Source organism: Salmo salar, chromosome ssa15 (genome assembly GCF_905237065.1).
Source record: "Salmo salar chromosome ssa15, Ssal_v3.1, whole genome shotgun sequence".
NCBI classification, from domain to species: Eukaryota; Metazoa; Chordata; class Actinopteri; order Salmoniformes; family Salmonidae; genus Salmo; species Salmo salar.
The window spans coordinates 81,103,381-81,115,859 of NC_059456.1; the positions used below are offsets into that span (position 1 = coordinate 81,103,381).

Below are 12,479 nucleotides of genomic sequence, written 5' to 3' on the forward strand. Positions count from 1 at the left end.
ATTGCATGGCTGTGTGCTCAATGTTATACACCTGTCAGCAACTGGGGTGAGGCTGAAATAGCCAAATCTACTTGTTTGAAGGGCTGTACACATAATTTTGCATATAAGTCTATTACACAACCTCAACACTCCATCCACTCAAATACAATTAGGCAAGGATGATGAGATCAATCTTTATCCAAGTTACACTGGTACATGGTCCCCTCATGAGAAACCAATTTTATCCATCAACTGATACAGAATGCATTCTCATGGCAGCTCAACCCAATAGGACAACCCACTTTACGAAGTGGCACAGATCCCATGCAACTACATGGCACCTTTACTTGGTGTTATTACATAACAATACACAGTAACTCAATTGAAACCATAGGCTATTTCCACTCAGTATAATTATAGTTTCATATAGCGCATCTGCACAGTGTTCAGCTGAGTAAACACATTCTGGTTACCAATGTAGCTGTAGAGGAACTATAGGGCATAATGAAACAATGAGGGAAAAATACATTTCTTCACCCAGGACATAGAGCAAGTACAACTACATTCCTATTCAAGTCAATCATGCATTCATGTCTTAATTTACGGGGTCCATGTTATTGTAAGGCATATTGAGATGTTTACATGAACAGAAGTTATACTCCACCTCCAGATATTTTAGAACTTTTCCAGTTGAAAAATGATATTCAGAGTACAACCATAGTAATATACACATATTACACTTTAAGCTTCAATAGAGACATTTGGAGCAAAACAGCGCTTTTGACTTAAAACTGACATTCTACAACTTCAGAAAAGGTTAAGGTAAAGTGAAGTGAATTAAACGGGAGTTAAATGTCCTTTATGGGGAGAGATGAGGAGAGTGCCATAGCATGTGAGGCATACTTGTGGTGGGAGGGCAGCTGTGAAGTGTAGTTACCTTCAGAATCTAGTTCCAGATCTTGAGGAAGCTGTCCCAGGACCCTGTTGCCACGGCCATTCCATCATCGGTCACACCCAAGCAGCTGACACGGTTGTCATGTCCAGCCAGGACACCTAGGGACAGAGCAGGGTCAGACCGTGAGATCATATCACAACACTCTCAGCCAACACCACACCATCTCCTCTGCTCACTTAGTTTGACCCTTAAAAAGATAATTCCATGAACGACCTGGCTAGTCTAATTCTGTGTATGAGTTCTATTGCATTGTATAAATGGAAAAATCAGTTATTAGAAAATGTTACTAGTACAAGTGCGTGTGCGTGTCAGATCTAGCCCATCGCTTTCTCCTTGGATCCAGACCACAGTCAAAAGCACTAAACTATTCATGCCTCTGTGGGAGCTCGTCCGCTGCTGGAGCAGGTGAAACAGCAGGGGCTGCATCCACAAACCCTGTTACTGTACAAACTAGCTTTCACTTGCACACTCCCTGTCATGGATTTAACAATGGTGAAAACTCCCTCCAGCCAATGCTTACACCAGTCTTATGCTTTTGAATCCATGAAGGGAAGTCTAAGTGCACAATTCTGGAAAAAGGTGGAGAATCTGGAATTCTCTAGTTCAATCTGCTCTATACCCAGAATTGCTGTATGTCTGCAGTATCCCTGCTGTACTTGAGGAACTAGTCTGGCTACAACACCGACCCCTGTGTGGCCCCAGACGGTATCTCCGATGTGCTCAACTAAAGTAACCCTGCTGTCATCTGATACCTATAGCACCCCAGTCATTCCTGTAATACGGAGATGCTCCAAATCAATATCTCTCGGGGACTCTTTTTTTGTTGTTGTCACATGGGCCGAATAAAACACCGTGGAATGCTTACCAACAAGCCCTTAACCAACAATGCAGTTAAGAAAATATTTACTAAATTAACAACTATTTTAAAATAACAAAAATAAAAGAACAATTCTAAGGCTATATGCAGGGGGGTAGCAGTACCGAGTCAAAATATCCCTGCTACAGTAGAACCACACCTAGTAGATCTAGTCCATTCCAACACCCCACCCCTTTTCACCAGCACTGGCTGCACTAGCTACATTCCACCCTGTTCCACAACCTGGAGGTCCTGATAGGTGTGTACAACCGTCAGAATGTAGCTTGACCACGGCTCTGCCACTGTACCCCCGACTTTTGTCATCATGGCCGCCTCAAAGTAGGATGAAGTTGGCTCTAGATCTAGCGTCAGTTTAGTGTTTTCCCCCCTAACCATTAAGGATGGGATTGGGGTATCCGGTGACCTGATTCTAGACCTGTGGTTAGGTTGCTTTTTAACCCCGTCACACTTGCCCGGCATTTACCTGCACGGTCGGCCTTGAGGCTGTCCCACACGTTGCAGTTGAAATCATCGTAGCCGGCGAGCAGCAGGCGGCCACTCTTGGAGAAAGCCACCGAGGTGATGCCGCAGATGATGTTGTCATGGGAATAGACCATCAGCTCCTGGTCAGCGCGCAGGTCAAACAGCCTGCAGGTGGCGTCGTCCGATCCCGTGGCAAAGGCGTTGCCGTTGGGGAAGAACTGGAGGGAGGGAAAGAGGGGGGAGAGACAGTGAGGTTTGGTCTGATAAATTCCTCAACGCTCTCCATGCGGTGTGTTTGTATGAGCTAGTACATAATGGCTGCCACAGCATCACCAAGGTGGGTGCTATACATTGGTATTGAGGATACCTTTCATAATGTAAAGCACTTGGTATTGACCAAGTGACCACGCATACTAAAGTTGCCTATGGACAATAGATATGTCCACAATAACATTTAACAACCTAGTGTGTATACAACAGTGTCTGTTTTGAAGTCTCTGTATGTCTGAATGCAAAAGACAACCACAGGTGTGGGCAGCCCGCAGCGGAAACACTGGTGACAAAAGACACTGGCATCACAGGTGGGAGTTTGTGGCTCTGCTTTGAATGGAGGTGTAGCTAAGTAGGTTGAACGGCGGTCGGGTCGTGTGATTGACTTACGCAGATGGCATTAATGTCCGACTCGTGTCCGGTGAAGGTCTGTCGGCACATGCCTTCTCTGACGTCCCATAGCTTTGCGGAGGCGTCACATGCCCCGGACACAAACAGCCGGGTGTCGGGCGCCAGCGACAGGCTCATGACGTCACCGGTGTGGCCGGCAAACGTGGTCGTCTGCTGGCCCGTCTCAATGTCCCAGAGAGCACTGGGGGACGGAGAGAGGGAGGGAGGAGAAAAGAGAACACATCTGAGGGGAGTTTGGAGTGAGTGCTTTGTCATACTCCTGGTTTGCATTCAGATATCTGCCTTTTCATGTATTCTCAAAATGTTATCAACACAACAGTGCAGAACTGGCATATCCACTCAGTGAACATGGGATGGGTATCCATCCATCCACCCATTCTTCCTCAGGGAGGCACAGTTCCCTCACTCACCAGGTGGTGTCTCCAGAGCTGGTGACAATCTGGCTGTCATCCACGAAGCGACAGCAGGACAGGTAACCTGGATGCCACAGGAGAACAGACAGTAAGTCAGTCAGCCAGCCAGCCAGCATTGAGAAGCAGTCACAACACACAGGGGAAATGGTCTCAAGACAGAAGGAGAAACTAATTGAACTACATTACAGTTTGTACATTATAGGCCTGACCCTGAAGGGTACAAATAGTTTATAAGAAGTGAATGTGTACAACAGAACCAGCTCAACAACACTAATGTGCCTTTTCACAGCAACTAGACAGACACAAGTCCTGTCATGAGACTGAAATAAGTGGTACTGGTTAAAAAAAAAATACATCTAGTGCATAAACAATACCTCTCCTGCAAACTGAATGTTGACCATTGTCTATCATGTGTTACAGGTGAGCTGGCCGTGTGTGTGTGTGTGTGTGTGTGTGTGTGTGTGTGTGTATATACACACTGTGGTACCTATTAGGGGTGACTACCGTACCCGTGTGTCCGGCCAGCTCACGGCTGACACGCACGTTGCCCTCGCGGGTCTTGAGGTTGTAGATGGAGCAGATGTTGTCTAGGCCTCCGCAGGCCACGTAGTTCCCAGAGGGGGCGTAGGCGCACGTCATCACCCAGGAGGAGCGCAGTGGGATGGCGTGGACCTGAGGGAGACAGGCCGGAACTCTTGGTTTGATTCCAGCATGGACCACATATACTGGGAAGCCTATATCACATGTCACATATACTGGACATCCTATGTCATAGTCATGAAACAACAAATGGCGGAGAATCTTTTTTTGTTTAGTTGCCCTCATGTCTTTAGGTAAAAGAAAAACATGTGAACAAAAATGCATTCAAATGTGAGAGCTTCCTTTTGATTCTTAAAGATGTGGACAGGTCAACCTTACCTTGTTTGTGGTGTAGCTGTCCCAAATAATGAGTTTACCATCCTGGGAGGCACTGACTAAAAGCCTACGGGGCAAAAGGAGAGCAATGATTAAACCAGTGACATTAAAGGAAATCTTAAGAGCACTAGTATTATTAGGGCACATGAATGACTGATATCCACACACCACGAATCCAAACAAAACATGTTAAGTTTGGAACTGTTAATAATAACAACAAAGTCATCAAGCAGAACACAGGCACGCAGACACATGACGGCTTCCCTATGAACATAGGGTGAAACCATGTTTTGCATTTTAGGGGTGGTGTGGTTTCCAGGGGTCTTTATGGCTGGGGAGCATCTCACCACTATCTGCGCAAATCAAACAGAGTCGCCACGGAAACCAGGCCCTTATGGTCAGAGATGGCTGGCTGGGGCACATTGGCTCCCTTCAGACCCACTCAGTGTATGCAAATCACACATGCTAACAAAAAACACATGCTAACACACGCACGCTAACACGCACACCTACTTCTTTACTCTCCAACATCCCTGTCACGCATAATAGGAAGGACAAGGTAGGTAAGCCTAAATTATGGGTGTGGTGGGTGTAAAACTGTAAGAGTGGGTGTAAAACTGTAAGAGTGGGTTAGAAGCGGTAGCTTCAGCACTGGCAGTGATTCAATTCTTCCTGTCTCTGTGGTTTGAAATCATCTGCTGTTGGTTGAGGCTGATGAAACACTGCTAGGTGTTTCATCAGCCAGAAGAGGACTGGCCACCCCTCATAGCCTGGTTCCTCTCTAGGTTTCTTCTTAGGTTTTTGGCCTTTCTAGGGAGTTTTTCCCAGGGAGTTTTTCCTAGCCACCGTGCTTCTTTCACATGCATTGCTTGCTGTTTGGGGTTTTAGGCTGGGTTTCTGTACTGCACTTTGAGATATCAGCTGATGTACGAAGGGCTATATAAATAAATTTGATTTGCTAGGTGTTTGCCTCAGGTACAATAGCCTTCCAACTCCTGCACGCTAAACTGTTGCACCCTTAAAAGAGGGTCAAAGTAGCACGTTTGGAAAAGAATAGGACATTTTTCAAATAATGAATAAACCACGCTTGTATGGATTTATTTTTGCTTTGGGTGGGTTTTGAAAAAATAAGCTCTAGTGGAAAGTTTACTTTGAACCACGGGCGGTGTGTCACTGTCCACTCAGTTTCTCCAGAGTGAGTAAGATGCTTAGCAGAGATTGCAGCGCATTATCTGACTTTCCAAACACGCCTGCAATAAAGCAGGAGTGGAATTAACTAGCGCTCTTCTACTAGCTTAGCGCTGCTCTATTCACTTACATTTACTGATTACACATTGGCATTTGGATTACTTCTGCTTTTCCATTAGACTACTGCACCTCAATGTGAACAGAGGCATTCCAAGTGACTTGAGGACTTGCACTCCTGCTCGGAGACACTTCATGAATAGACCCCTGCTCTGGGTCAATTAAAAGGAAACCCACCAGGAAGTGCGCTATAATTATTATTACTATACAGTTGAAGTCGGAAGTTCACATACACTTAGATTGGAGTCATTAAAACTTGTTTTTCAACCACTCCACAAATTTCTTGTTAACAAACTATAGTTTTGGCAAGTTGGTTAGGACATCTACCCTGTGCATGACACCAATTTTTCCAACAATTGTTTAGACAGACTATTTCACTGCATCACAATTCCAGTGGGTCAGAAGTTTACATACACTAAGTTGACTGTGCCTTTAAACCGCTTCCAGAAAATTATGTCATGGCTTTAGAAGCTTTGATAGGCTAATTGACATAATTTGAGTCAATTGGAGGTGTACCTGTGGATGTAATTCAAGGCCTACCTTCAAACTCAGTGCCTCTTTGCTTGACATCATGGGAAAATCAAAAAGAAATCAGCCAAGACCTCAGAAAAAAATAAATAATGTATAGACCTCCACAAGTCTGGTTCTTCCTTGGGAGCAATTTCCAAACGCCTGAAGGTACCACGTTCATCTGTACAAACAATAGTACGCAAGTATAAACACCATGGGACCCCGCAGCCATCATACCGCTCAGGAAGGAGACGTGTTCAGTCTCCTAGAGATGAAAGTATGTTGGTGCAAAAAGTGCAAATCAATCCCAGAACAACAACAAAGGACCTTGTGAAGATGCTGGAAGAAACAGGTACAAAGGTATTATATCCACAGTAAAACGAATCCTATACCGACATAACCTGAAAGGCCGCTCAGCAAGGAAGAAGTCACTGCTCCAAAACCGCAATAAAAAAGGCCAGACTACAGTTTGCAACTGCACATGGGGGACAAAGACCACACCTTTTGGAGAAATGTCCTCTGGTCTGATGAAATAAAAATAGAACTGTTTGGCCATAATGACCATCGTTATGTTTGGAAGAAAAAGGGGGAGGCTTACAAGCCGAAGAACACCATCCCAACCGTGAAGCATGGGGGTGGCAGCATCATGTCGTGGGGGGGTGCTTTGCTGCAGGAGGGACTGGTGCACTTCACAAAATAGATGGCCAAACAGTTCATGAGGGAGGAAAAGTATGTGGATATATTGAAGCAACATCTCAAGAAATCAGTCGAAGTTAAAGCTTGGTCGCAAATGGGTCTTCCAAATGGACAACAACCCCAAGCATACTTCCAAAGTTGTGGCAAAATGGCTTAAAGACAACAAAGTCAAGGTATTGGAGTGGCCATCACAAAGCCCTGACCTCAATCCTATTGAAAATTTGTGGGCAGAACTGAAAAAGCGTGTGCGAGCAAGGAGGCCTACAAACATGACTCAGTTACACCAGCTCTGTCAGGAGGAATGGGCCAAAATTCACCCTACTTATTGTGGGAAGCTTGTGGAAGGCTACCCAAAACATTTGACCCAATTTAAACAATTTAAAGGCAATGCTACCAAATACTAATTGAGTGTATGTAAACTTCTGACCCACTGGGAATGTGATGAAAGAAATAAAAGCTGAAATAAATCACTCTACTATTATTCTGACATTTTACACTCTTAAAATAAAGTGGTGATCCTAACTGACCTAAGAGAAGGAATTTATACTAGGATTAAATGGCAGGAATTGTGAAAAACCGAGTTTAGATGTATTTAGCTAAGGTGTATGTAAACTTCCAACTTCAACAGTACATACACACACACTACCGTTCAAAAGTTTGGGTGTCACTTAGAAATGTCCTTGTTTAAAAAAAAAAAATACAGTGCAGACATTGTTAATGTTGTAAATGACTATTGTAGCTGGAAACGGCAGATTTTGGGGGGGAATATCTACTAGGCCAATTATCAGCAACCATCACTCCTGTGTTCCAATGGCACGGTGTGTTAGCTAATCCAAGTTTATCATTTTAAAAGGCTAATTGATCATTAGAAAACTCTTTTGCAATTATGTTAGCACAGCTGAAAACTGTTGCGCTGATTAAAGCAGCAATGAAACTGGCCTTCTTTAGACTAGTTGAGTATCTGGAGCACTAGCATTTGTAGGTCCGATTACAGCCTCAAAAGGGCCAGAAACAAAGAACTCGCTTCTGAAACTTATCAGTCTATTCTTGTTCTGAAAAATGAAGACTACTCCATTTGAGAAATCGCCAAGAAACTGAAGATCTTGTACAACGCTGTGTACTACTCCCTTCACAGAACAGCGCAAACTGGCTCTAACCAGAATAGAACGAGTGGGAGGCCCCGGTGCACAACTGAGCAAGGGGAAAAGTACATTAGAGTGTCTAGTTTGAGAAACAGACGCCTCACAAGTCCTCAACTGGCAGCTTCATTAAATAGTACCTGCAAAACACCAGTCTCAATGTCAACAGTGAAGAGGTGACTCCGGGATGCTGGCCTTCTAGGCAGAATTTCAAAGAAAAAGCCAGACTGGTGTTTTGCGGGTACTATTTAATGAAGATGCCAGTTAAGGACTAGTGAGGGGTCTGTTTCTCAAACTAGAGACACTAATGTACTTGTCGTCTTGCTCAGTTGTGCACTGTGGTCTCCCACTCTATTCTGGTTAGAGCGGGTTTGAGCTGTTCTGTGAAGATAGTACTACTACCTGTGAAGCACAGTAGCCTTAATTTCTCAGAACAAGAATAGACTGACGAGTTTCAGAAGAAAGGTCTTTGTTTCTGGCTATTTTGAGCCTGTAATCGAACCCACAAATGCTGATGCGACAGATAATCAACTAGTCTGAAGGCCAGTTTTATTTTATTGCTTCTTTAAAATCAGCACAATAGTTTTCAGCTGTGCTAACATAATTGAAAAAGGGTTTTCTAATGATCAGTTAGCCTTATAAACTTGGATTAGTCATTTACAACGTCTACACTGTATTTCTGATTAATCGAGATGATAGTTGATGTTATTTTAAATGGACGAAAAATGTGCTTTTCTTTCAAAAACAAGGACATTTCTAAGTGACCCCAAACTTTTGAACGGTAGTGTGTGTGTGTATGAGATATATCTATCTATATCTCTCTCTCACACACGAAGTCGGAAGATGACATACACCTTAGCCAAATACATTTAAACTCAGTTTCACAATTCCTGACATTTAATCCTAATAAAAAATTCCCTGTTTTAAGTCAGTTAGGATCACCACTTTATTTTAAGCATATGAAATGTCAGAATAATAGTAGAGGGAATGATTTATTTCAGCTGTTATTTCTTTCGTCACATTCCCAGTGGGTCAGAAGTTTACAAACACTCAATTAGTATTTGGTAGCATTGCCTTTAAATTGTTTAACTTGGGTCAAACGTTTTGGGTAGCCCTCCACAAGCTTCCCACAATAAGTTGGGTGAATTTTGGCCCATTCCTCCTGACAGAGCTGGTGTAACTGAGTCAGGTTTGTAGGCCTCCTTGCTCGCACACGCCTTTTCAGTTCTGCCCACAAATTTTCTATAGGATTGAGATCAGGGCTTTGTGATGGCCACTCCAATACCTTGACTTTGTTGTCCTGAAGCCATTTTGCCACAACTTTGGAAGTACACTTGGGGTCATTGTCCATTTGGAAGACCCATTTGCCAAGCTTTTACTTACTGATGTCTTCTTGAGATGTTGCTTCAATATATCCACATAATTTTCCTCCCTCATGATGCCATCAATTTTGTGAAGTGCACCAGTCCCTCCTGCAGCAAAGCACCCCGACAACATGATGCTGCCACCCCCATGCTTCACGGTTGGGATGGTGTTCGGCTTGCAAGCCTCCCCCTTTTTCCTCCAAACACAACGATGGCAATTACACGGCCAAACAGTTCTATTTTTGTTTCATCAGACCAGAGGACATTTATCCAAAAAGTTGAATATTTGTCCCCATGTGCAGTTGCAAACCGTAGTCTGTCTTTTTTTTTATGGCAGTTTTGGAGCAGTGGCTTCTTCCTTGCTGAGCGGCCTTTCAGGTTATGTAGATATAGGGCTAGTTTTACTGTGGATATAGATACTTTTGTACCTGTTTCTTCCAGCATCTTCACAAGGTCCTTTGCTGTTGTTTTGGGATTGATTTGCACTTTTCGCACCAAAGTACGGTCATCTCTAGGAGACAGAATGCGTCTCCTTTAGAGGTCGACCGATTAATTAGGGCCGATTTAAAGTTTTCATAACAAATCGGACATCAGTATTTTTGGACACCGATTTGTCCCCAAAAATGTTTTCCTCCTCTTTATTTAACTAGGCAAGTCAGTTAAGAACACATTCTTATTTTCAATGACTGCCTAGGAACGGTGGGTTAACTGCCTTGTTCAGGGGCAGAACGACAGACTTTTACCTTGTCAGCTCGGGGATTCAATCTTGCAACCTTACGGTTAACTAGTCCAACGCTCTAACCACCTGCCTTACATTGCACTCCACGAGGAGCCTGCCTGTTACGCAAATGCAACAAGAAGCCAAGGTAAGTTGCTAGCTAGCATTAAACTTATCTTATAAAAAAACAATCAATCATAATCACTAGTTAACTACACATGGTTGATGATATTACTAGTTTATCTAGCGTGTTCTGCGTTGCATATAATCGATGCGGTGCGCATTTGCAAAAAAAGGACTGTCATTGCTCCAACGTGTACCTACCCATAAACATCAATGCCTTTCTTAAAATCAATACACAAGTATATATTTTTAAACCTGCATATTTAGTTCATATTGCCGGCTAACATGAATTTCTTTTAACTAGGAAAATTGTGTCACTTCTCTTGCAACAGAGTCAGGGTATATGCAGCAGTTTGGGCCGCCTGGCTCGTTGCGAACTAATTTTCCAGAATTTTACGTAATTATGACATAACATTGAAGGTTGTGCAATGTAACAGGAATATTTAGACTTAGGGATGCCACCCGTTAGATAAAATACGGAACGGTTCCGTATTTCACTGAAAGGAAAAACGTTTTGTTTTCGTGATGATAGTTTCCGGATTCGACCATATTAATGACCTAAGGCTCGTATTTCTGTGTGTTATTACATTATAATTAAGTCTATGATTTGATAGAGCAGTCTGACTGAGCGATGGTAGGCACCAGCAGGCTCGTAAGCATTCATTCAAACAGCACTTTCGTACGTTTTGCCAGCAGCTCTTCGCAATGCTTCAAGCATTGCGCTGTTTATGACTTCAAGCCTACCAACTCCCGAGATTAGGCTGGTGTAATCGATGTGAACTGGCTAGCTAGTTAGCGGGGTGCGTGCTAATAGCGTTTCAAATGTCACTCGCTCTGAGACTTGGAGTAGTTGTTCCTCTTGCTCTGCATGGGTAACGCTGCTTCGAGGGTGGCTGTTGTCGATGTGTTCCTGGTTCGAACCCAGGTAGGAGCAAGGAGAGGGACGGAAGCTATACTGTTACACTGGCAATACTAAAGTGCCTATAAGAACATCCAATAGTCAAAGGTATATGAAATACAAATCGTATAGAGAGAAATAGTCCTATAATAACTACAACCTAAAACTTCTTACCTGGGAATATTGAAGACTCATGTTAAAAGGAACCACCAGCTTTCATATGTTCTCATGTTCTGAGCAAGGAACTTAAATGTTAGCTTTCTTACATGGCACATATTGCACTTTTACTTTCATCTCCAACACTTTGTTTTTGCATTATTTAAACCAAATTGAACATGTTTATTTATTTGAGGCTAAATTGATTTTATTGATGTATTATATTAAGTTAAAATAAGCGTTCATTCAGTATTGTTGTAATTGTCATTATCACAAAGATTATAAATAAAAACAAAATCGGCCGATTGATCGGTATCGGCTTTTTTTTGGGGTCATCCAATAATCGGTATCGGTGTTGAAAAATCATAATCGGTCGACCTCGTCTCCTTCCTGAGCGGTATGACGGCTGCGTGGTCCCATTGTGTTTATACTATTGTTTGTACAGATGTACTATTGTTTGTACAGATGAACGTGGTACCTTCAGGCATTTGGAAATTGCTCCCAAGGATGAACCAGACTTGTGGAGGTCTACAATTGTTTTTCTGAGGTCTTGGCTGATTTCTTTTGATTTTCCCATGATGTCAAGCAAAGAGGCACTGAGTTTGAAGGTAGGCCTTGAAATACATCCACAGGAACACCTCCAATTGAATCAAATGATGTGAATTAGCCTATCAGAAGCTTCTAAAGCCATGACGTCATTTTCTGGAATTCTCCAAGCTGTTTAAAGGCACAGTCAACTTAGTGTATGTAAACTTCTGACCCACTGGAATTGTGATACAGTTAATTAATTATAAGTGAAAAAAACAATTGTTGGAAAAATGACTTGTGTCATGCACAAAGTAGATGTCCTAACCGAGTTGCCAAAACTATAGTTTGTGAACAAGAGATTTGTGAAGTGGTTGAAAAATGAGTTAACGACTCCAACCTAAGTGTATGTAAACTTCCGACTTCAACTGTATGTATGCATGTATGTTTTTTCCTTTATTTTACTAGGCATGTCAGTTAAGAACAAATTCTTATTTACAATGGCGGCCCACCCCGGCCAAACCCAGACGACGCTGGGCCAATTGTGCGCCAACCTAAGGGACTCCCAATCATGGCCGGATGTGATACTGCCTGGATAAAAACCAGAGCGAGAGACAGAGTCCCTGGGCCGAAATAGCACCTGACTCTGGGTCAATACTTACATATCTCCATTCTTCCTTATCTCTGGTCGACTGCACTTCACTACAGGTAGACTAATTAGATTCTTCAACCCCCCCCAAAACAAAGACAATAATACACAGTA

The 12,479-nt window shown here is 43.0% G+C and overlaps 1 protein-coding gene across 6 annotated transcripts in view; it reads right to left on the bottom strand.

The window, feature by feature from the left end:
• LOC106571997 (guanine nucleotide-binding protein G(I)/G(S)/G(T) subunit beta-1) overlaps nt 1-12,479 on the bottom strand; it is a 52,734-nt gene that overhangs the window by 3,780 nt on the left and 36,475 nt on the right. For all 6 annotated transcript variants that reach the window (XM_014145674.2, XM_014145678.2, XM_014145675.2 and 3 more), the window contains 6 exons: nt 4,286-4,349; nt 3,877-4,039; nt 3,365-3,431; nt 2,934-3,135; nt 2,275-2,491; nt 917-1,032 (listed from right to left, as the gene is read on the bottom strand). In XM_014145674.2, the coding sequence (XP_014001149.1) occupies nt 926-1,032; nt 2,275-2,491; nt 2,934-3,135; nt 3,365-3,431; nt 3,877-4,039; nt 4,286-4,349 (820 nt within the window). In that variant the 3' untranslated portion in view covers nt 917-925. The remainder of the gene's footprint in view (nt 1-916; nt 1,033-2,274; nt 2,492-2,933; nt 3,136-3,364; nt 3,432-3,876; nt 4,040-4,285; nt 4,350-12,479) is intronic.